The following is a 24,444-nucleotide window of genomic DNA, read 5'->3' as shown; positions in this document are numbered from 1 at the left end:
AAAGCTTTTCTAATATTTTTTAAAGTTCATAGTCTTTCTCTTATAGACATAGGTGCTATTAATGTATATTTAAATAAGTTAACAGAATTTTACATTGGGGGAACCATCCTTTAAAGAATATCTCATAATACAAAAATCTCCTTTATTTTACAGAAGAAGAATGTAAGTCCCAAAAGTGGGGGTTGGTAACATATGGCCCACGGGACAAATCTGCTTATCATCTCTTTTGGTGAATAAAGGTTTATTCAAAACCATGATAACTCATTTATATTATGTATTGTCTTTCACACTGAACAGCAGAGTTGAGTAGTTATATCAGAGGCTATATAACCCACACAGTCTATAATGTTTACTATCTATCTTATTGAACAGTTTTTTCTAACTCGTGTTCAAGAAGACTAAATGAGTCTTCTAAAATCACAAAACTCAATTACGGCACAGACTAAATTAAAAGCCATACTTCTGACACCCATGCTGCTTCTATAACACTTCATGATGAGACATCCTAACTCTGAATTTCCAGAATCTAATGTGTATATACTTGTACACTTTAATTCACTATTTCATTTTACCAAAAATCAAATAATACTTAAAATACAGACATACAGATTTTTAAGATTAAAAATAAAGAAAATATAATGCAATTAAAATACCACTAAACTTAAACACTTTAAATGTATTTATGATTCACTTGGAAATAAAAAAATCTGACTTCTTAAAAAAAGTCTTAAAAAGTATATTTCAGAGACTATTTCATGAAATAGTCTTCCAAGAACCAGTTAAAAGAGCAAGTGGCTCAGATTAAAGTTCTCAGATTTGCTATAAAACAGATGTAGGTCATCTTTGGGTATAAAACTCCTAATTTATAAATTTGGGGTTTGAATTAATTCATCTATAAGCCACTTTCAAGTTCTAACAGTCTATGAACAGTGAGGAAAAAAATACAAAACTGAGACACAGGAATCTGTCAAAATCTAAGATGCCCACAAGATGGCACCAGATGCATATCTGTAGCCGTTTAATCCACCGCAATAACTCTGATATTAAAATGTTAAATCCCGTGTTACCTTGGAATGGGCTATTGACAGCGTATCCACCCAGACTCTCCAGCCTCCCCATTCATATTTTATTGCATGATACAAAAGAATCCGGAAGATATTGTAGACCATTTCAGTAATCTTCTGTTCCTCAGAATTTTTAGGATTGATATAGCCAAGAGAAAACATCCAATCCTGCCACACTGAACACTGCAATAAGCATCTTGGGAGGAAAAAAAAAATTGATCTCATTAAAAATATCCAAATTAAGTTAGAATTTACTATTTTGAAACTTTGATAAATAAAATAGTGAAAATATGATCTGACCTCAGTAAAGTAAGGTGTACAGTCATGCTGCACATTATATATTCTATAATTGGAATGACTTTCTCTTATTTCTCTACCAGGAAAAATCCTAATTGTCATTCAAAATCACTTTCCTAACTTTCACAGTCAGATTTACTTATTGCTTCTCTACTTTCTTACCACCTTTAGCACTCACAATGTATTTAACACATTATGCATTAATCATTGCTTTATGGTTTTCTTTCCCACTGGAATGTACCGAGACTGTGTACTAAGACTATCTTGTGTAGCACTGGGTCTTACACTGAACACAATAGGCACTCAGTCAATATTTGTTAAATTATAGACTCAGGCAATGACTACCCCAGAGTTCATGGCCTCAGACTCTATCCCATGTTCTAGCTAACTAGCTTAAAAATGAACAACAATCAGCCATAAGAAAAATGGGGTGGAAAGCACAGACGAAAATGAGAAAATCCAACACAATTACAACTGAAAGTTCTATTGGTGATAGATAGGTACCACTAAAAGGGATATTACATTTTAAATAAGAGTTTGTTTATATGTACATTCATATATACAATTAAAACATAATATCCATATAACAAAATAAAAATAATATAAAAATAAATAGAAGTATACTGAATACGTCAAAGAAACATAATATGCCTTTTCTGATGATTAAAAGTATTTAGCAATATGGAAAAGATTTGAAATTAATTGAAATTCTAAAAGAGAGAAAATATTAATTATGGAATAAAGTGTTGTTATAATATCCAAACTGCTTACCTTCTATTTTCACGGCTGTTACTGAAAAGTTTTATCATATCAGATAAAAATAAACGACGAACTTCCATCAGCTCTGCGCTTGGTGTAGAGTTTTTTAATAAAGTTGCCACCACTTTAAGAATCACTGTAAACAAAGAAAAAAACTTAAAGATTTATAACCATATCCTATGCTCAACTCAAAACATATTACTGACTTTCAAATAAATACTTAGCACTATAAAAGGTGAGTTAAAACTGTCATGAACTCGGTAAACACCATAATGATTTAAGAGGTTAGGAAAAGTTTTGATTTAGTCTCATATGTTGCCATGCGCCGATCCCAATACAATAAAGAACTGCCATTTGCTCACTTGGATTCTGAATTTTCACCGTAGAATCTGGCTCTGGATGTGGTTTGTGTACGACCTGAGTACATACTTGCTCTGTCAAGATCTGAAAGATGAAGAATTTGAACTTCATTTAGAAAACAATTTAAATCACAATTGTAAAATATAGATATACAATGAACCTGCAAAAGAAATATCAATGCAGTCCAAACCAAAAGAAACATCTCTTTTAAAGGGACTTTTTATTTTTTTCTTTCTTTTGAGTTTCACTCTTGTTGCCCAGGTTGGAGTGCAATGGTGCAATCTCGGCTCACTTCAAACTCCACCTCATGGGTTCAAGTGATTCTCTTGCTTCAGCCTCCCAAATAGCTGGGATTACAGGCATGTGCCACCACGTCTGACTAATTCTTTGTATTTTTAGTAGAGACAGGGTTTCACCATGTTGATCAGGCTGGTCTTGAACTCCTGACCTCAGATGATCCACTCGCCTCAGCCTCCCAAAGTGCTGGGATTACAGGTGTGAGCCACCATGCCCAGCCCTAAAGGGACTTTTTAATGAATTCCATATACTTCTAAACTCTTTAACTCTGTATTCACCAAATTTTATTTGTTATTTATACATACAAAACCAGAACCAGTATCTACAGAAGGAAAGATTAATTAGGAAATTCATGAATTTATTGTTCAACATGCCTTTTCAGTGTTCATAAAATTATTTTTTTATGAATTACTTTTTTTTTTTTTTTTGGAGACAGAATCTCATTGTGGTATGCAGGCTGGACTGCAGTGGCACAATCATGGCTCATTGCAGCCTCCAACTCCTGGACTCAAGCGATCCTCCTACCTAAGTCTCCCAAGTAGCTGGGACTACAGGTTCATGCCACCACACTCAGCTAATTCTTTCTTTCTTTTTTTTTTTTTTTTTGGTAAAGATGGGGTATCACTTTATTGCCCAGGCTGGTCTTGAACTGCTGGGCTCCTGCGATCCTACTGCTTCAGCTTCTCAAAGTGCTGAGATTAAACGCATGAGCCACCACATCTGGCCCCTATTTCAATAAGTGTGACAAGGGAAAGTTCTTCCTAACAAGAACTTTTAGTAGAGACATCTTAACAATGTGGCTCGTTGTCATTTACTAATGAATTTTTCAAATTATTTCTTTCAAATACAAAAAACAGTTGACCAAATAAAGGAAAGAGAAAATTCTAAAACATTTACTAACTTTCCCACTAAAACGTGGGAGCAGGATTTTGAACATCATCTTCACTGTTATATTCCTAGTAATCAGCACCAATGCCTGACACACACCAGCACTCAGTAAATATTTGTTAAAGAATAATTAACTTAATTATATATCAATAATGTATATATGACTGCCCACTGTATTTTAGGCTTGAGCTTGTGTTTACCTCTTACATAAACCCAATGAGGTTATATTTAATAAAGATATCATTTTATATCTGTGATTTAATTTCCTATTTAGCTTTAACATGGCAAATTCTGAATGAACAGTTAAACCTAAGTACAAAAACTGCTGCAAAACCACCAACATTAATTGAAAGGACAATTGAACATAGCGGTACTGTTGAAGCTGAAAATGGAAAAATCAAATTGAGGGAGAGAGATGGTCTCTTCTGATGAGAAAAGGACTATGACATCCAGAGGTCTCATTTTCCTTCCCTTTCTACTCAGACTAAGACAGGACATTCTCATATTAGGAATGTTCATAAAAAAGATATTGACCAGAAATAAAAACTGACCTACTCTATTAAATAACACAGCATTTAATTACCCCCATTCTCCTCATTCTCATACTTTTGATGAAACTAAACACTTCCTTGATAAAACTAAACAGTGTTTCACAACTTTCTACACAAAGGATCCCACACATGCACTCCTAATCAAATGGAGTTGACATGAGATAAAATTTATTTGAAAACCATATACTAAAGAACAATCACTTATTGCTTGGTATATACTTATAAGGAGTTTTCACAACAACTTGCCCCAAAGACCCTGGTGTGTACCTATAGCCCAGTGGATGAGATCCAAGAAAATTGTGATTATAAATAAAGGATTCAAAATAACTTCAGATGAGCTTAAAAGAAACCAGGACCTACTCTTCCATGATAGTTAAAGTGTTTTCAACCAAAAGAGAGAAATCAGATTGCACAGGAAACAAAAGTATCACCAGTTTTTATACTGTCTGTTTAAGTCCCTACTTTATCATCTAACAGTGAAAAGAATAATTGCCTTGTCTATCTAATAAAACTGCTAGGAAGATTAAATAAAGCTCCATATGTGAAAGTGCTTTGAAAACTATAACATATTGAAATACAAGGGTTTTTAAAATGACAAATATATATTCAGAAACTCAATTCAACATGTATTTAATAATATCCAGATATGTGCCCTCCCTCAGCTAAATGTTTGGAGACTGAAAATACATTGCTAGGTGCAACTTCATTTCTAGTAGCAATTTATTTAACTATTGTTCTAGAGGCAGGCATAAATGCATGCCCCTATTAGGTAACAAAACATGATAGACTATCATTAAGAACCTATGTAAGCTTAAAAAGGGAGAAAGGGAATAATGAGATATAAACAAAAAAAGATGAATTTAGACCCAAACATTTTAATGGAAGAGCAGGGCTCAAGATGGGCCCCAAAGGTTTGACTGGATTGGTAAGAGATATGCATAGCAACCCCAAACCCACACTAAAACAAAACTGTACAGAGGTTCAGAGCTGGGTATGGACATGAAAACCAACGTGTATTTAACACTTATAGCACATCTCAATTCATACCAGCCACGTTTTAAGTGTTCAACAGCCACATGTCACCAGTGGCTAGAATACAGGTAATCAACAGGGAGGGAAACAATAATGAATCATAACTATGGAGGTAACTTCATGTGCTATTTACAGAGATGACACCTGAACCCAGCATTACACATTGAAATTTCACTTTATAAATGGAATTATTTTGCAATTCATGTGTTACAGAACTTTAGGCTGAAGCAGGAGCTACTGAAGCTATCTTTCTGAAGCACTTGCTCCCCAGCTTCATCATGCGTAAATTCTGTAGTATTAGTAGGCTCAACTATTTGAGATGAGGTGGTTAAAAAAAAAAAAGGCAAACTATTAACCCTGCTGTTGCATCTAACTGCCACTGTATTCGGATCAGAGAATCTTTACAGGTTTGGACAAGCTACCTAACTTTATGACTTTTTTTTTCTGTGAATAGAAAGTTTGAAAAAGATGGTATCTAACATACTGTCTACCTCTGAGATTCTATAATTTTGAGAAAAAGTTTGATTATTAAGTACTTTTTTTTTTTTTTTTTTTGAGACGGAGTCTTGCTCTGTCACCCAGGCTGGAGTGCAGTGGCACTATCTCGGCTCACTGCAAGCTCCACCTTCTGGGTTCATGCCATTCTCCTGCCTCAGCCTCCCGAGTAGCTAGGACTACAGGCACCTGCCACCATGCCCAGCTAATTTTTTTGTATTTTTAGTAGAGACAGGGTTTCATCATGTTAGCCAGGATGGTCTCGATCTCCTGACCTCGTGATCCGCCCACCTCAGCCTCCCAAAGTGCTGGGATTATAGACGTGAGCCACCGCACCCGGCCTAAGTACTTAGTTTTAAAGTTGACTAACTTGTAAAATGATTGCATTCATAAATTGTTATATCCTTACAGAAACAGTTAATTTTAAAAACACATATTTTTTGGTTAATTATTACTATAAGGAACAAAGCTCTCATTTAGGTGATAAGATCTTACACTTGGCTCCTTCTGTCACCACCAGATGTTTAACTAAATTAAGGGAACAGTATGCAAAGAGAACCCATAAAGCAAAACTAGTATCACAATGAAGTAATGAAACAGATATTATTGTTGAGATTTACAAGTGTATTAAACATGAAAATCTACTTGTTTTGCCTGCAGAAAACATATACTAAAATCAAACAACTCTTAAGTTTATTAGAGAGGGCTACAAATCATTAACAAAAGAAAAACATAATTACTCATAATTTAGAGATGGAGTAACAAAGCAAAACTAAAGATACAAATAGAATTTAAAATACAAGTTTTATAAATATTACAATTCCTAAATAATATGTTATAAAATAGCCTTGAGTAATTTCAAAAAGAGGTCCATTAAAGTTAACTCACTTCTTAGTATATATTCTTCAGAATAAATTCACCTCAGAAAACTACAGAGGTAAATAATTTATTAATTTTTTTTGGTTTTCAAAATAATCAAGATAGATATTTACATCTTCACAACTTATACAATGTTGTCTGACATGTCCTGCCAAAAATCTGATTTTGTGCCTTTTTTCTTTTTTTTTTTTTTGAGACAGAGTTTCACTCTTCTTGCCCAGGCTGGAGTGCAATGCTGTAATCTCAGCGTACCGCAAACTCCACCTCCTGGGTTCAAGCGATTCTCCTGCCTTAGCCTCCTGAGTAGCTGCGATTACAGGCATGCGCCACCACATCTGGCTAATTTTGTATATTTAGTAGGATGGGGTTTCTCCACGTTGATCAGGCTGGTCTCGAACTCCCAACCTCAGGTGATCCGCCCACCTCGGCCTCCCAGAGTGTTGGGATTACAGGCACGAGCCACCGCACCCGGCCTGTGACCTAAAATTTATTGTTCATTATATTACAAGCATCTTATCAAATCAAACTTAAAATTTGTTTCAAAGATCACAATAACACAGTCTTTATCCTAATAAGACTTCAAAAAACATTAGTTAAAATTACAGATTTTTTTTTTTTTTTTTTTTTTTTTTAGAGCAAGTGTCTTGCTTTGTCGAACAGGCTGGAGTGCAGTAGAGCAATCTCCCAGGTTCAAGCTATTCTGCTTCAGCTTCCCGAGTAACTGGAATTAAAGGTGCACAGTACCATACATGGCTAAATTTTTTGTATTTTTAGTAGAGACTGGGTTTCACCACTTTGGCCAGGCTGATCTTAAATTCCTGACCTTAAGTGATCCACCCTGCTCGGCCTCCCAAAATACTGGGATTACATGCATGAGTCACTGTGCCCGGCCTCCTATTCTACCCTACCCTAGCCTACCCTACCCTACCCTACCCTACCGTACCCTACCCTACCCTACCCTCCCCTACCCTACCCTACCCTACTCTACTCTAAAACATCATTATCAGCACCATAAGTTGGTTCTTCATTATTTCTGCACTTAATTTTACACATTCGTAGAGTTGTAGTAATATTTATTTTGATGCATTGCTGAGATTAAGGTGATTTTCCCAAACTGAAAAAAGAAAATGAAGATTAAAAAAACACTTCAAACTCTGGATTATCAAACAACAAATTCTTGCTAAGAGTACAAAACTTGAATGACGCTAACAAGATGAATTAAACCTAAACTGCAACTCTGGAAGTGACTTCCTTTTTCAGTTAAATTTCCTTTACTATGTTAATACAAATTAAATTGATACCCATCACACAAGTTAATTTTTTTGCAACTAGATGCGACCCAGCAAAAGATGTAATGTTTAAACTCTGGTGATCCAGAAACAGTAATCTACTGTCCTGTCATTCTAATAATACAATTTGGTTTGGCAGTAGTATAAAAGCTTATGTTGAAGACCCTTTCTGCTACTTTGTAGGATTAACAATGCCGACCAATCATTTATGATCTTCCTCTTTTGGCATTTTGCACACTTACATTAACTTTTCTTTTTAGAATATGGGTTCATTATAAATTCAAAGTCCTTGAAAAATTATTTAAAGTAACCATAAACATTATTCTATTTGAAAAACAAATATTATTACTAAAATTGGTCAGAGGCCTGTAAGTTGGTTCCTTCATCATTTCAGGAGCTCTGCCTCATCCCACATCCAGTATCAGAGAATTCAAACTTACCCTGAGTTTTCCTCATCTAAGACATTGGACCAGCAATTACTTGGCTTTGTTTTGTGTAGAATATCACTAGAGACCAAAATCTGGATACCAGGAATACACAGAAGTATAGGTGGTGGGTAAAAACGCTGCTGTACTTGTGTTGAGTCACTTTTCAGGAAGACTAATAGAAATACATATATGTGTGTATACATGTATTCGAAATTTTCTTATTTAAAGGTTAGTACTACACAATGGTTTTTCAAATTCAACATATTATGTTATTATGCTACACTCTTATATAAAGTTCCACTGACTACTCAGACTCTCTATTATGGATAAGAGGTCAAAATAAGCAGATGCTCAAAAACTCACATAGGTAAAACAATGATTAAAAACTTACATAGGCATCACTGACCAAAGCAATTAGTAGGTTCAAAAAATCAAAAGATAAACACACTTTCATCAATATTAGGCAGCAGCTTTCAGAAGCCTAATCTGATACTGTAGCAGGTTTTGATTCAGAGGAGGACTTTAATGCTGCCAACTGAGGAGGGATTCTGACATTTTTGCATTATGCATATAAATCATGGAACCTACCTACTTTATGATTATTTATTAGTGGCATGACATATAGCAAATTATTTAACCTGTGAGTCTTAATTTGTCTATTTTAAAAAGAAATAAAAAATACCATTATCATAGGGTGGCTGTAAGATCTGAAACAATGTTCATAAAGAATTTACCATGTTTGTCATGAGAGGTGACCAACAAAAAAGTTACTATGATGAGGGAAATACAGTATCAGAATAAAGAAACAAAATGGCCTCATTATACTCTGCATAGGGAAAAGCCATTATGCTAGTACTTATTCAGTTCTGTGTGCAAAATATTGAAACAATACTAAAACATTACTATAATTCAAAAAGGCACTGTTCAGAAAGGCATGGTCTACTACTCTTGTGATTTGAGGAATGATTGACACAAAGTGGGAATATTAAGCTCAGAAACAAACAAACAATTCAGAGTAGTCAGTAGATTTCTTCACTAATCTGAAGAGCAGCCACTCTTAACTGATGAGAACATAAAATAGAGAAAAAATCAAGTAGTTAAAAGTACTGTTATAGAGTAGCGGTCAGAAAACTATGGCCTGTGGGCCAAATCTAGCCTGCTACCTCTTTCTGTAATACCGTTTTACTGGTACACAGCCTGTCTGATTCATCCTGTCCATGGCTGCTTCTGAGCTACAACAGATATGAGTAGTTGTGACAGACACTGCACAGCCCACAAAGTCTGAAATATTACTATCTGTCCCTTTACCAGAAAAGTTTGCCCTTCCCAGCTACAGATGAATATTTTGTGATAAATATATTTGTAAATATAAGTGCAAAAAGCTATACAAGAAAACTATATTTAGGATAACATTTTATAAAAGTTGTGTGTGCATATGTGTATGAGTTGAGAAATATATATACATATATATATTCTTAAGTATGAATCAGACGTAATTGCTAAATTTTATTTTGGTGCATTTCTACATTTTCCAAATTTTTGCAATGATGAATATTAATTCTGATAGAAGAATATCATACAGACTGTAATAAAAAGAACAACAGAGGGGAGTTAAATTTCTCTGTACTGCTGTAGAGCAGTGGTCAGCAAATTTTTTATAGATAAGATCAGATAGTATTTTAGGATTTGTGGATCATATAATCTCCACTACAGCTACTCAACTCTGTAATGTCAAGTGACCAATGGACTTTACTTAATGAGTTATGTTCTATTAAACTTTATTTCTGCATAAAGGAAGCTGCCCTAAACCCCCTTGCATGCAACTATTTCTCTTGAGTATGCCCACACTCCCCTATCTTGAGTCTGTACTTTTCTCTTTGCAAGAAATCTCCATGCTATCACTATTTTCTGACTCATCTTTGAACTCCTATTATCAAGAGCCTGAACACCGGCTGGGGTGAAGGTCCCACCAGTGTTTGGAAACCTCACCCAGTCCACCAGTATTATCTTCATGATGAGCCAGCCTGGAGCATCATCATCCCCATTTTAGAATCACTGGCAGTCGGCTGTCCCAAGAACAAGTCAAAGCCAACAGTAACTCTCTTTCAGAAAATGGAGTACAATAGCCAAAGAATAGGACCCTACATTTTAATACCATCTTGTAATTAGATCTTTTTTGTGAACATAAGAAAAAATTGACTCAAATATTGTATGTACAGGCCTTCATAGTTCTTTATCAAAACCCTGAGCTTCACAGGAATTCCCACCTTTGTTATGCTCATACCCCTTCCTTTAAGGGAACCAAATGGGGAACCAGATATCCTAAATGATCCCCTTTTGGGAAATATACCTCTCAGGAGCCTTCCCTCACCTCCTAACCTAGACACAGTCTGGCACCCACAGCTTCTCCCTCTTACCCAGCTCCACCTTTAACTCCCCAGTCTTCTCCTAGTTCCACTGTCTCCAGCATCCCGACTCTTACTAGTCCGCCTCCTTAACATCCTATATAACCTTCCCTACCAAGGGAACCGAGCCCTGATGGGGTCACCTGCAGTGGTGTTTCCTACCCTCCTAAGAGACCATTCTAAGTTATGTCCATTTACGGAGGTAGCAAATGGGGATGCTGGGATCATTCATCAGGTGCATGTACCTTTGATTTTCAACTAAATTCATGAAGGAATTCTGGGCTTTCTCACTCTCATCTGAGTTAACTTGGGGAGACATTCATATCATCTTGCCCATGCGTTGCACCCCTGAAGAAAAGCAGCATATTTGGGCAAAGGCCCAGGCTCATGATAACAATCTATCATCTGGGGACTCTAAAGAATATGGTATGGGGGCCACATCTTTGCCTAACAAAGACCCTAACTGGAACTATCAACAGGGCCAAGTTGATCTAAGAAAAATAAATCATATGGTGACTTGTTTAGTGAAGGGAATGAAAAATATAACACCAAGCCTGTGGACTATAATAAAATAAGGGAAATAAAGAAAGGATGAAAACCCAGCTTTGTTCCAGAGATGCCTCGTGAAGGCCCTAAGAAAATACACTAACATTGACCCCAATATTGATGCTTGCCAACTTTACTTGGGACATGCTTTATTAGCCAGTCAGCACCTGACATCAGAAGAAAACCACATAAATTGGCTCTGGGATCCCAAATGCCTATTAATGAAATGCTTGATGTGGAATTCAATAATAGGAATAGGGCTGAATATGCTGAAAGGACCTAGCATGGCAAACGATGAGATAGCAGCAGGCCCAAATGATAGCAGTCACTATAAGCAGCATCCTGCAACCTCAGGGTCACCCAGAGGTACACTTCACCCATGGACCAAGCAGACCTCCCAGAAAACTTAAAGGTAATGGTTGCTGCTTCAAGTGTGGGGAGCTGTGACACAGTACCAATAACTGTCCCAGGCAAGGGAGCCCAACCAGACCCTGTCCTCACTACAAGCAGGAGGGCCATTGGAAAAGGGATTGCCCTCAGCTCCAAAGGGAGAGAAGGAAACTTGATGCCATAATGGTTATAACTGAGGACTGAAGGGACCCAAGGTTTCTGGTGGCTCCCACAAAAGCATGGTCATCACAACTAAGGAGTTTTGGGTGACTTGACAGGGCAGGAAAGAATAATAATTTCTTAATTGATACAGGGGCAAGTTACTCTGTCCTAAAGGCCACTCTTGGACCTTATCTTCCAGTAACTGCATTGTCATGGATGTTGATGACACTCCAAAATCAAAACACTTTACCTTACCCCTGAGCTTCAGGCTACAAAACTCTATGCCTCATTTCTTTATTGGAATGGGATTTCCTGGCCACAGCTGGAGTCACTTTACATTTATCAGGCCCTGGGAAACATTCCTTTGAAGTACTGGCAATACTTGTTTTTTCATTACCAGTATCAGACAAACAGGAGATTCCTTCCAAAACAAGATCTGGAAATGGAACCACAAGTATGAAATCAAAAAACTCCTGGCAAAGCAATACGTGGTCAGCTAGTGATCACCTCTTTAAAAGACAAAAATAATTTCCCACATAAGCATCAATATCTCCTCAAACAAGAAGCCAGGTGAGGACTCTAACCTCTAATTAAGAAGTTTTTAAAACATGGCCTCCTAGTTCCATGTCAGTCTCCTTGTAATAGTCCTGTCCTCCCTGTCTAAAAACAAAATGAAGAATATTGTCTAGTTCAAGGCTTATGAACCATTAATGAGGCTGTAATTCCCCTACATCCTATAGTGCCAAATCCTTCTACCATATTTACCCAAATATCAGAAGACACCAATTGGTTCATGATATTAGATCTTAAGGATGCTTTCTCTTGTATCCCTCTATGCCTTGACTGTCACTATTTGTTTGCTTTTGAGTGAACTAATACTGAAAATAGTATTTCCTGGCAGTATACCTGGGTCATACTGCCTCAGAGCTTTAGGGATAGCCCTCACTTGTTCAGAAATGCCTTGGCAAGAGAATTACGGTAACTAGAGCCAGAAAGGGAAGCCATACTCCAGTATGTGGATGACATCCTTGTATGCAGACCCACTAAAGAGGCCTCAGATAAGAATGTTATTCAAGTTCTAAACTTCCTGGGAGAAAGGGTATCCAGTCTCTCCACCCAAGGCCCAGATTTCTAAACTGGAAGTAAAATATCTGGGGTACATCTTAAGCCCAGGGAACTACACCATGTCCATCGAACGAAAGGAAGCTATCTGAAAGGTCAGGCCTCTACAACTGAAGAAGTAACTCAAAACTTTCCTGGGTATGACAGGAACTTGCAAGATTTGGATCCCAGGATTTGGAATCATTGCTAAGCTACTGTATGAAGCTCTAACAGGGTCAAAGCATGAACTGCTTGAATGGTCAAGGAAACAACAAGAGGCTTTATGTTCTAGCTGAACAAAGTGGGGTTTGCACAGTAATAAAACACACCTGTTGTTCTTATATTAACAATTCAGGATTAGTTGAACTGAAAGTTCAAAAGATTTACTAACAGGCTACCTGGCTACATAATTTCAATATAATCCCACTGCTCAAACCATCTGGGACTCCATCAAAGGATACCTACCAACTGTGATGTGGTTCTTTCCTTTGACCTTCAATAGCTCTCTTATTACTATGAATCTTTGTCCTTACTTGTTTAACCTCTTTGTAAATTTTGTGTCTTTTACATTACAACAGTTCCATGTCAAAATGATGGTCATGCAATGATTCCAATCCCTCCCTTGGATTCAGAGTCTCCTGATGACTCACCCTTAGAGCCCTCAGGCCAGGCAGCCAGAGATTTCCACACCCTTGCGAGGCAAGGCCAACATCTCTAATCAGCAGGAAGTAGATAAAGAAGACCAACCTTCTCCCTCATCAACCCTTAAGAATAAGAGATGGAAATCTCTGAAGGGGAAGGGGAAATGAAACAGGAATAATAAGGGTTGGTTGCAGGAGAATAAAAAACTCCAGGCAGCAGTTTCACATGACTAGCAAAAGGAAACTACTGAAATAGCTGCAGAAGATAGGGGTTGATAAGACCCTGAAAAGCCAGGATGAGAGCCAAGATAGCTAAGGCTGATGGGACCCACTATGGCACTGGATTTGATGGAGGTTCACCTAGGACCTCATTACACACTCACTAACATACAAAATCACACACCCATCAGTACCATAATGGTTATAGGAACACCCATATTTTGAGTAAAACTAGATAGCATCACAGTTCTGAGAAATATCTACCCGTTTACAGTAATCTTGATGAATATTCCATCTCTTGTTTAGAAGAAACTCATAAAGATAGCAGCCCCAAAAACCCTTGCATGCAACTCTCTCTTAAGCCCACACACCCCTTTCCTGAGTGTGTACTTTTCTCTTTGCAATAAATCTCTGTACTTTTCCTTAAAAGAACCCAAACAAAACCTTTTATTTGCAGACCCCGAAATTTGAATTTCATTTAATTGAACACATCCGAAAACATTCTTTTTTCCCCCATCTTGCTCATCATCAATCACCATCAGAGAAATGAAAATCAAAACCAAAATGAGATACCATCTCACACCAGTTAGAATGGCGATCATTAAAAAATCAGGAAACAACAGGTGCTGGAGAGGATGCGGAGAAATAGGAACACTTTTACACTGTTGGTGGGACTGTAAACTAGTTCAACCATTGTGGAAAACAGTATGGTGATTCCTCAAGGATCTAGAACTAGAAATACCATTTGACCCAGCCATCCCATTACTGGGTATATACCTAAAGGATTATAAGTCATGCTGCTATAAAGACACATGCACACATATGTTTATTACGGCACTATTCACCACAATAGCAAAGACTTGGAATCAACCCAAATGTCCATTAGTGACAGGCTGGATTAAGTAAATGTGGCACATATACACCATGGAATACTATGCAGCCATAAAAAAGGATGAGTTCATGTCCTTTGTAGGGACATGATGCAGCTGGAAACCATCATTCTCAGCAAACTATCGCAAGAACAGAAAACCAAATACCGCATGTTCTCACTCATAAGTGGGAATTGAACAATGAGATCACCTGGACACAGGAAGGGGATCATCACACACCTATTGTGGCAGGGGAGAGGGATAGCATTAGGAGATATACCTAATGTAAATGACGATTTAATGGGTGCAGCACACCAACATGGCACATGTATACATATGTAACAAACCTGCACATTGTGCACATGTACCCTAGAACTTAATGTATTAAAAAAAAAAAAAAAAGCCAGGAAACAACAGATGCTGGAGAGGATGTGGAGAAATAGGAACGCTTTTACACTGTTGGTAGGAGTGTAAATTAGTTCTACCATTGTGGAGGACAGTGGGGCAATTCCTCAAGGATCTAAACCAGACATACCATTGACCCAGTGATCCCATTACTGGGTATATACCCAATGGATTTTAAATCATGCTGCTATAAAGACACATGCACACATATGTTTATCATGGCACTATTCACAATACCAAAGACTTGGAACCAACCCAAATGTCCATCAATGACAGAATGGATTAAGAAAATGTGGTTGCACACGTATGTTTATTGCAGCACTATTCACAATAGCAAAGACTTGGAATCAACCCAAATGTCCATCAGTGACAGATTGGATTAAGAAAATGTGGCACATATACACCATGGAATACTATGCAGCCATAAAAAAGGATGAGTTTGTGTCCTTTGTAGGGACATGGATGCAGCTGGAAACCATCATTCTTAGCAAACTATCACAAGAACAGAAAACCAAACACCGCATGTTCTCACTCGTAGGTGGGAACTGAACAATGAGATCACTTGGACTCGGGAAGGGGAACATCACACACCGGGGCCTATCATGGGGAGGGGGGAGGGGGGAGGGATTGCATTGGGAGTTATACCTGATGTAAATGACGAGTTGATGGGTGCAGCACACCAACATGGCACAAGTATACATATGTAGCAAACCTGCATGTTGTGCACATGTACCCTACAACTTGAAGTTTAATAATAATAAATAAATTTAAAAAAAAAAAAAAAAAAAAAAGAAAATGTGGTACATATACACCATGGAATATTATGCAGTTATAAAATAGGATGAGTTCATGTCCTTTGTAGGGACACGGATGAAGCTGGATACCATCATTCTCAGCAACGTATCACAAGGACAGAAAACCAAACACTGCATGTTCTCAGTCACAGGTGCGAAATGAACAATGAGAACACTTGGACACAGGGCGGGGAACATCACACACTGGGGCCTGTCAGGGGGTGGGGGTCTGGGGGAGGGATAGCATTAGGATAAAAACCTAATGTAAATGATGAGTTAATGGGTGCAGCACACCAACATGACACATGTAGACCTATGTAACAAACCTGCACGTTGTGCACATGTACCATAGAACTTAAAATATAATAAAAATTTTTTAAAAGAAAAAATAAAATTGAAATAGAAAATCTCCAAATTAAAAAAAAATGTAAAACCTACCCTGTTTGAGGACTGTGCAAAATCTGAAACTGAGCTGATCTGTTCCATGGCTTACATGAAAAGACACAGTATTAGAGAAAAGTAAATTTGTTTTTGTTTTTGTTTTGTTTTGTTTTTCTGAAGGGGGCAGAGTCTCACTTTGTCACTCAGGCTGGAGTGCAGCAGCGCAATCTCAGCTCAGTGCAGCCTTGACCTCCTGGGATCAAGTAATCCTCCTGCCTCAGCCCTCCAAGTAACTGAGACTACAGGTTAATTCAAAATTATAGTACAATTTCATTCAGAATCTCAGCATCTGCCTTTCTCAATGCCTCTCATTTTCATTTTAAAAACATTTTTATAAATAAATCTACAATGATGAGATATTCTGTTTAATGTTTTCTGACCACTGCTCTTCCAAGTTAGGCACAGTATTATGGATATTTAGTAGTACCTGTAAGTTTTCTCTTAGCATGACTATAATGCCCTTGTATAACAGATGCAAAGTCTTGTCACCTAAATCTATAACAAAATAATCTACACTCTGCTGTATTTCAAAGTGTGAGATTAGAAATCCATTTTTCTTCTTGTTTAGACATGATGGGTATGCCCTGGTATTTAAAAGCAGAAAACTTAGGTTTGGCAATACAGGCGGTACATGAAACACTGTTGAGTTATTACATCTCTATAATTTCTAGTTTGCCAAGCAACAGTGCAAGGTGAGGAGAGAATAACGAATATTCTTGTTCCAACTCTTTAACTCTGTGGTTGTGGCACAAAGCAGCTACAGGCAATAGCTAAAGAAATGAGTGTGACTGTGTTCACTGAAATTTGAAAATCCTATAAATTTTACAACTCATATATTATTCTTTTTTTGATTATTTTCAACCATTTAGAAATATAAAAAAGCATCCTTAACTTAGAGCCATACAAAAATGGATGCTGGCAGTTAGCTCTTGTGCTAGAGAAAAAAAAACTGGGACCACTGAAGATGAGTTATAGGAAAAGCAGACTTAAGGTTAATGTAAGGGGATATTACTGACATTTTACTAGCATTTAAAAATGAAAGTAGCCACTCTTGTAAGGTAGTATACACATTTCATAGAAAATACTGAACCCAAAACTGTTCCATTTGTTGGAAGTGATAAAAAAGGAACTTCTAAATTGAAATGACGAGATCCAAAGATGCTTCCAGATATCATTTTTACAAATAATTCTTACCTAAATTTATCCCAGTAGCAACTCTAGCTTAATACTGGCAGTGGATATAGCTAATAGAAGCAGAAAGGGAGAGACTAGGAAGGAGAGGAAAAAAACAGAGGGGTGGGGATAGGGAAGTAGAACTAATATATAATATGTAATGGATGTAGTTTATGTGAGAAAGACTTTGTGTGAAGCCAGGTCAGCCAACCCATACTAGAAGAAAAGCTCTTGGATAGACATAAAGAGATTGGCAAAAATTGTACATGGATATGTTTTAAAATAAAATAAAAATATAAGGTATGTATTCATTTTTTTACCATTAAACCATTTTCTGGTTTAATTAGCTTTTAGATTAACAGACCAACTACTCATCTCAATTGCATAGATTTAGAGGGTTTCCACTGTATACACTTAAAACTTTCATCACACATTTTTTATTTTTACCTCATAAAGTGTGTTGTATGTGGTGACAGTCACAGTGTTTGTATGCAACATCAGCCTTTCTCCAAGAAGAGTGAAAAGACTATGGGTGTGCATAATTTCAACTTTTCTCCTGGAGAGAAGGGGGAAAAATAAAACACCATGAAATACATTGGATTCTCTGCTCACATGACTTTTAGATAAGAGAGAACAATTTACAAGCAGATACAGAATAATACAAGTAATTATTTTTATGAACTTCCATCTATAAAAACAACAGTTTGTAACACAACTGTGTCCTAAAGTTCCAAGACTGTTAAAAAGTTTTCAAATAAAATATCTGTGTGAACTAAAATGTGAAATGTACAGATTATGGAATATTACATAAATGTCATTGTTATTATTTTCAAATTTCAAATAACTATTTAGAAGTGATTTTATTGGGTTAAAACTATTGGTTTCCCCTAACATAGAGACCACATAATTTTTAAATCATTTCTATCCAAATTCAAAGTTTATAACGACTGTAACAAACCTTAACATCAAGAACTAAAATTATGGTTAAAAGTAAATACGATAGGCTTAATTTTGGGGTCATAAAACAAAATAATTCTGCATAATTAAAGAGAGTTCATCAATGCTTGTATTTCTGGTCTACCAATGGATTTAAAAAATACCTTTCTACTTAATGTTGCCTGATTTAATTTTGTCCCTCCCACACCCACACTTAGGATAGAAGGTTCCATTAAAGGAACCATCCTGGAACTCTTAGCTCTAGCTCAAGAATTACTACCGGCCTCTCATTTGTGTTACTTCCTTAGAATTCAAGATCTGGGCCGGGAGCAGTGGCTCACGCCTGTAATCCCAGCACTTTCAGAGGCTGAGGTGTGCGGATCATGAGGTCAGGAGTTCGAGACAAGCCTGGCCAATATGGTGAAACCCCATCTCTATTAAAAATACAAAAATTAGCCGGGCGTCGTGGCACACGCATGTAGTCCCAGCTACTCAGGAGGCTGAGGCAGAAGAATCACTTGAACCTGGGAGGTGGAGGCTGCAGTGAGCCGAGATCGTGCCACTGCACTCCAGCCTGGGGGACAGAGTGAGACACCGTCTCAAGAAAAAAAAAAAAAAAAGAATTCAAAATCTGGATCATCTTCTCTCCCAGCTCTCAGTATTTCATTTCTTTCTTCAATTTTCTATTGTTCTCTGGTTTTGGCAACTGTGACATAGTCTGACAAAGTAATCATCAAACTCTGGTTCCTTTCTTCCTGGGTCCACATCTATATTACATTTCCAGCCTCTCTTATAGCTAAGTGTGGCTATTTAACTGAGTTCTAGCCAATAAAATGTGAACAGAACAGTTGTAGATTATTTTGAGGCCTGACCCACAGGAAAAGCACTCATGCACATTTTCCATGCTCTTTCCGCAAGCCAGCAACACAGATCCACAGAAGAAGACAATGGAGCCACAAGGTGGGAGAAGCTGCCTGGGTCTCTAAATCACTGTAAGATAATCAACTGCTTGGGAAAGCCTATTTGGATTTTAAGTGAACATGAAATAAAATACTACCTGGTAAGTGACTAGAATTTCATTATTTATCAGTTATGGCAGCTATTGCTACTATAATTAATACAGAAATCAAATAAACCATTTATGTGGGTACCATTCATCTGCAAAAGGTCTCTTCTAACATCAGCTTCGAAGTGCCACACTCCGTAACAAAAGGCACAGGACTGTTGATCCCCTTACCCTATCCACCTCAGTCCAGGCAAGGAAAAAGGAAAATTACCTAAACTCAAAAGGAAGCTAGGGCATCTGTCCTGTGGCTGTGTTTGCAAAACACTTAAATATGACTGAAAAAGGTCAAATGGCTATTTAAAAAAATACAGGGCTAATGAGTATTATGGGACGATGGAAGGGAGGTTTAAATCTCTTCCAACTCAAGCCTAGCCCAAGAAAAGGAGGCCTTAAGTGTTCCTTTGCTCCCAATCAGGAAAGAACAAATGACAAAGCACAGACCTTGAAACAGATCTCTGTTACAAGGAGCTGGTAAACATATGTCTAAATTAGTCTATCTGAAGGCCAGCTCAGTGGCTAATGCCTGTAATCCCAGCAGTTTGGGAGGTCAAGGCAGGAGGCTCACTTGAACTCATGAGTTCAAGACCAGTCTGGGCAAACCAGCAAGACCGCATCTCTACTACACAAAACAAAACAAAACAAAACAAAACAAATAAAATTAAATTAAAAAATTAGCTGGGCATGGTGGCAGGCTACTCTCATCCCCAGTTACTCAAGAAGGGGAGGATGACTTGATTCCTGGAGATCAAGGCTGCAGTGGGCTTGCGCCACTGCACTCCAGCCTGAGCAACAGAGTGAGACCCAGTCTCAAAAAACTGAACTAATTAATTAAGTAGGCTACCTGAAATTTAGAATACTCTCTTAACTGTGCCACTACTACTTCAGCTACCAAAGAAATCCTTGCCCTCTTGATTATCTCCTCCAATGCAAACGTTTATACAGGTGCTTAATTCTAGGTTTGGGGGAAACTTGAAGATACTGTGCATACACCAGGGAAGAGACAAGTCAGCTTCCTCCTATAGTTTGCTTTAAAACAATACTTACCATAAATTTTGCTGCACAGCAGTCAAGAGATAAACAAAATACCATCCATCATATTAGGCAGGAAATGTGCACTGCCCCTGTACATCACATGATTTTGTTCCTTATAGGACTTCTAATGAAAGACCTAGCTCTGTGGGTTTAGTTCAGGAAAGGCTTCAGTGGGACATTTACTGGAAAAACTAATATCAAAATTACCTTTAAGATCTAAAGAGACTTCCGTTTTAGTGCTGATTTGCTTATATCTTGAGTTTGACAGGACTTCTGCCTACATGGATCAAGAGTGTCATCTGTATTTTTACAGAATCTTGTAATCATGCACATTATAGATGTATTAGCTTACTATACATTCCACTGAAATGTATTTAAATTTTCTTCTTCACAAAACAACCTTTTTGTGGGGTGGTCAAATATACTTCTTGTTGCTAGGTGTGGGGGCTCATGCCTGTAATCCCAACACTTTGGGAGGCCGAGATAGGCGGATCACTTGAGGTCAGGAGTTCAAGGCCAGCATGGCCAACATAGTGAAACCCCGTCTCTACTAAAAATCCAAAAATTAGCTGGGCGTGGCAGCATGCACCTATAGTCCCAGCTACTCGGGAGGCTGAGGCAGGAGAGTCACTTGAGCCTGGGAGGCGGAGGTTGCAGTGAACTGAGATTGCGCCACTGCACTCCAGCCTGGGCAACAGAGTGAGGCCCTGTCTCAAAAAAAAAAAAAAAAAAAAAAAGATACTTCTTGTAACAAATTCAGAGTATATGTGAAAACAGTAAAGAAAACAAAAAAGAAAGAAAAGAAACCCCATAATTCTGTAACCCGACATAATCATTATAAATATCATTTTATATACAGATTAATTGCTATGCATATAAATCCACATATGACACACGGATATAAATGAGAGGATGAGAAGAATACAATGGAAATTGTTCTATATAAGGTAATTTATACTTTGTTTACTTTAAATCAACAATATACTGTGTATTTTTCAGTGTCATAAAATATAACTGATAAGAAAAATTGAGCATAATTGGCCAAGCGCGGTGGCTCACACCTGTAATTCTAGCACTTTGGGAGGCTGAGGTGGGAGGATCACTTGGGGTCAGGAGTTCAAGACCAGCCTGGCCAACATGGTGAAATTCTGTCTCTACTAGAAATACAAAAATTAGCCAGGCATGGTGGCAGGCACCTGTAATCCCAGCTACTCAGGAGGCCGAGGCAGGATAATCATTTGAACATGGGAGGTGTAAGTTGCAGTGGGCAGAGATTGCATCACTGCACTTCAAGCTGGGCAACAGAGCAAAACGCCATTGCGGGGAAAAAAAAAAAAAAAAAGAGTAGCATAATTGTTTTATCCATTCACTACTGTTAGCCATTTATGTAATTTCCCATTTTTTTCTACCATAAATAAAATTTTCCTTTAGACACATCTTTGGGCATAATCATGGCTATTTCCTTAGGATAAAAACTGAAATGATCAGGTTAAAAGCTTTTCATATTTTAATTTTTATGAGACTTTGCTGAACTGACCTCCAAAAATATGTACATTTATATTTCTACTATTAAGGTATAAATGCATTTTACCAACCCTATGTATTATAACAATCAGAAAAATAGTTAGTTTGGTATGTAAAAAGTAGATCTTATTTTCACTGACAAGAATTGCTGATCAACTGAAAGTTTCTAAGCATTTATACTAATTACAAGAACTTCCTGATACTGTTCTGTGACCCATTTTTTTCTGTGTGTTCATCTTTTTTCTACTAGTTATAAGATCTCTAATAATATCAGGAAAATTATTACTTTGTCAACTCATTGACAAATATTCTCCACTTTCTGAATTTCAAGGGATTTTGTGGCAATAAAAGGTTTTTATAATTTTCTTGAATAAAATCTATCATTTTAAGTTTTGATCCTGTCATTTCTTCATTTATACTTAATACTCATTCTTTCTACTACAGCATTTTAAAATGATTTTTATTTTAACTCATTTTTCATAATTATGTAATTGCTTTTGGAAATCATATACAACATAGAAATTCATAAAGTATAGGGAAATAGAAAGTACAACACTTAAAATACTACTACCTAAAAGTAACACAATAAATAACAATAAACATTAAATATCTTTTTATGGAGAATAAGAGAAGGCAAGAAAGGAGAAGGGAAGGAAGAGGGAATAAAGAAGGATAGAAGAAACTCATACTAAATTTTATTTTAAATAAAAAGCATCAAATATAATTTTACATTTAACAGAAAAGAAAGAAAAGGACATGAAACAATAAAAAAAATTTTAAAACTTCAGATGACTTTCTCTACCACATGAAAGGCTTTTTTTAATTAAAAATCTTTATGAGGCTTAAAAAAATTATGAGTAAAAACAAAGTGTTACATAATTAACTAAACATTTCAATTTTAGAAAGTATCAGTTTACTCTTTTATATTAAAGACAGATAATTACCATCCTCACACTTTAGGTCACCTAATTTTTGTTGAGTTATACTGCTATCTAAACATCAAGGTTTAAAACACTTAAATTATTTTCATCGTAACACTGCTGTTATGTATGAATTGCTGGGTCTTTGTCTATTTCAAATGAGTTCACTTCCTTGACCTCGTCTTCACCATTTCTGGTTTTTCTTTTGACTCAGCTCTCAATTGATTGGGGATGCCATTCAAGAGGAGACGAAGAAGTCTGTCTTCTGAATTCTGACCTGATGTCTACATACTTAACAATCTGGCAGGATGTAATATTCTCGGGTCACACCTTCTTTCAGAACTTGCAGACATTGCCTTATTTCTTTTGGCACTGAATTCAACTGGGAGAAGTCTGAGGCCGGCCAAACGTTTAACCATTTGAAAGTACTTCTTTTTTTGCCTAGTTTTCTCATTTTCTTTTTAGGAACTCTTTTTTTAAATCACTGAACTCTGATTTAAATACTATATGTCTTAGTGTTATCATTCTCTGTCAAATTTTCCTAGAAGATGGTGTGCTTTTTCTATACATTACTTAAGGGACTATATCTCATTTCCAATAGGAAATTGTTTCAGGCATTGACTTGATCCCTCAGTATGACATATTAATACAAAAACTTGGAATCCCACTTTCATCACAGAACATTAATCTCAGTTCATTCTCTGTGTTTCAAAAAAGAACTATTTTCACTCACCAAAAGTACTAAAGAACAAAAACCAGGCATACCCAATCAATTCCTGTCACTCTAATATGGGGATTATTAAGGGAGAAATCTAGGAATTCTGTTGACTTTGCAGGGATAGAAATGAGGGAAGGATACTTAGAAATTCACTCCAGAATCTTTGGGTTCTTTTTTTTAGCTGTCAATATTTTGAATGCATTGCTTTATGTGATGCTGCTTTCCTTGTCTGGTCACATTTAAATTTGCTGTTTTGGAGGGGGAGAGTCTCTATGTTACTATATAATGTTTATTTCATTAGGTTTGGACAAGGGAAATTCTTTCATCTCTCTTTATCAACTTGATCTGGAAGTCCACAATTCCAAATGTGTATTCTTTGTAAAATGTTTGTGGTTTTGGTTTTTCTTTTTTTTTTTTTTTTTTTGGTGATGGGGGAGGTGCTGGGTGTGGTGATATGGTTTGAAGGCTTCTTCTCTGCCTTCGATCCAGAAATTAAATAATTTCCCACTGCCAATTATTGAATAATTGACATTTTAATTATGTTTCTAGTACCTAAGCAAATATAAACATCAGGATGTGTTTCTGTGCCTTCATTCTACACCCCTTCTCTAAGTTTATTCCTTGATTTAAAGTCTACTAGACTTATTACACTACTCATTATTCTTATTCTTCAAACTTCTATTGACATTTTTACTCATTTGTTCACCTGAGTTAGCTTTTGAAGAGTTTTTTTAACCTTTAAATAAAAAAATTTTTTTATCAG

The 24,444-nt window shown here is 36.7% G+C and overlaps 1 protein-coding gene across 4 annotated transcripts in view; it reads right to left on the bottom strand.

Moving 5' to 3' along the window:
* Positions 1-24,444, bottom strand: part of NBEA (neurobeachin) — a 731,202-nt gene that overhangs the window by 528,632 nt on the left and 178,126 nt on the right. For 3 of the 4 annotated variants that reach the window (XM_073013351.1, XM_073013354.1, XM_073013348.1), the window contains exons 18-21: positions 17,933-18,041; positions 2,483-2,564; positions 2,133-2,256; positions 1,068-1,260 (exon numbers count right to left, since the gene is read on the bottom strand). In XM_073013351.1, coding sequence (XP_072869452.1) covers positions 1,068-1,260; positions 2,133-2,256; positions 2,483-2,564; positions 17,933-18,041 — 508 coding nt within the window. The remainder of the gene's footprint in view (positions 1-1,067; positions 1,261-2,132; positions 2,257-2,482; positions 2,565-17,932; positions 18,042-24,444) is intronic. The other variant, XM_073013355.1, reaches the window with a different exon arrangement.

The sequence above is a fragment of the Chlorocebus sabaeus genome, chromosome 3, assembly GCF_047675955.1.
Source record: "Chlorocebus sabaeus isolate Y175 chromosome 3, mChlSab1.0.hap1, whole genome shotgun sequence".
Taxonomy (NCBI): Eukaryota; Metazoa; Chordata; class Mammalia; order Primates; family Cercopithecidae; genus Chlorocebus; species Chlorocebus sabaeus.
The sequence above is the reverse complement of the archived record's forward strand: the minus strand, read 5'-3'. Positions and strand labels throughout refer to the sequence as shown.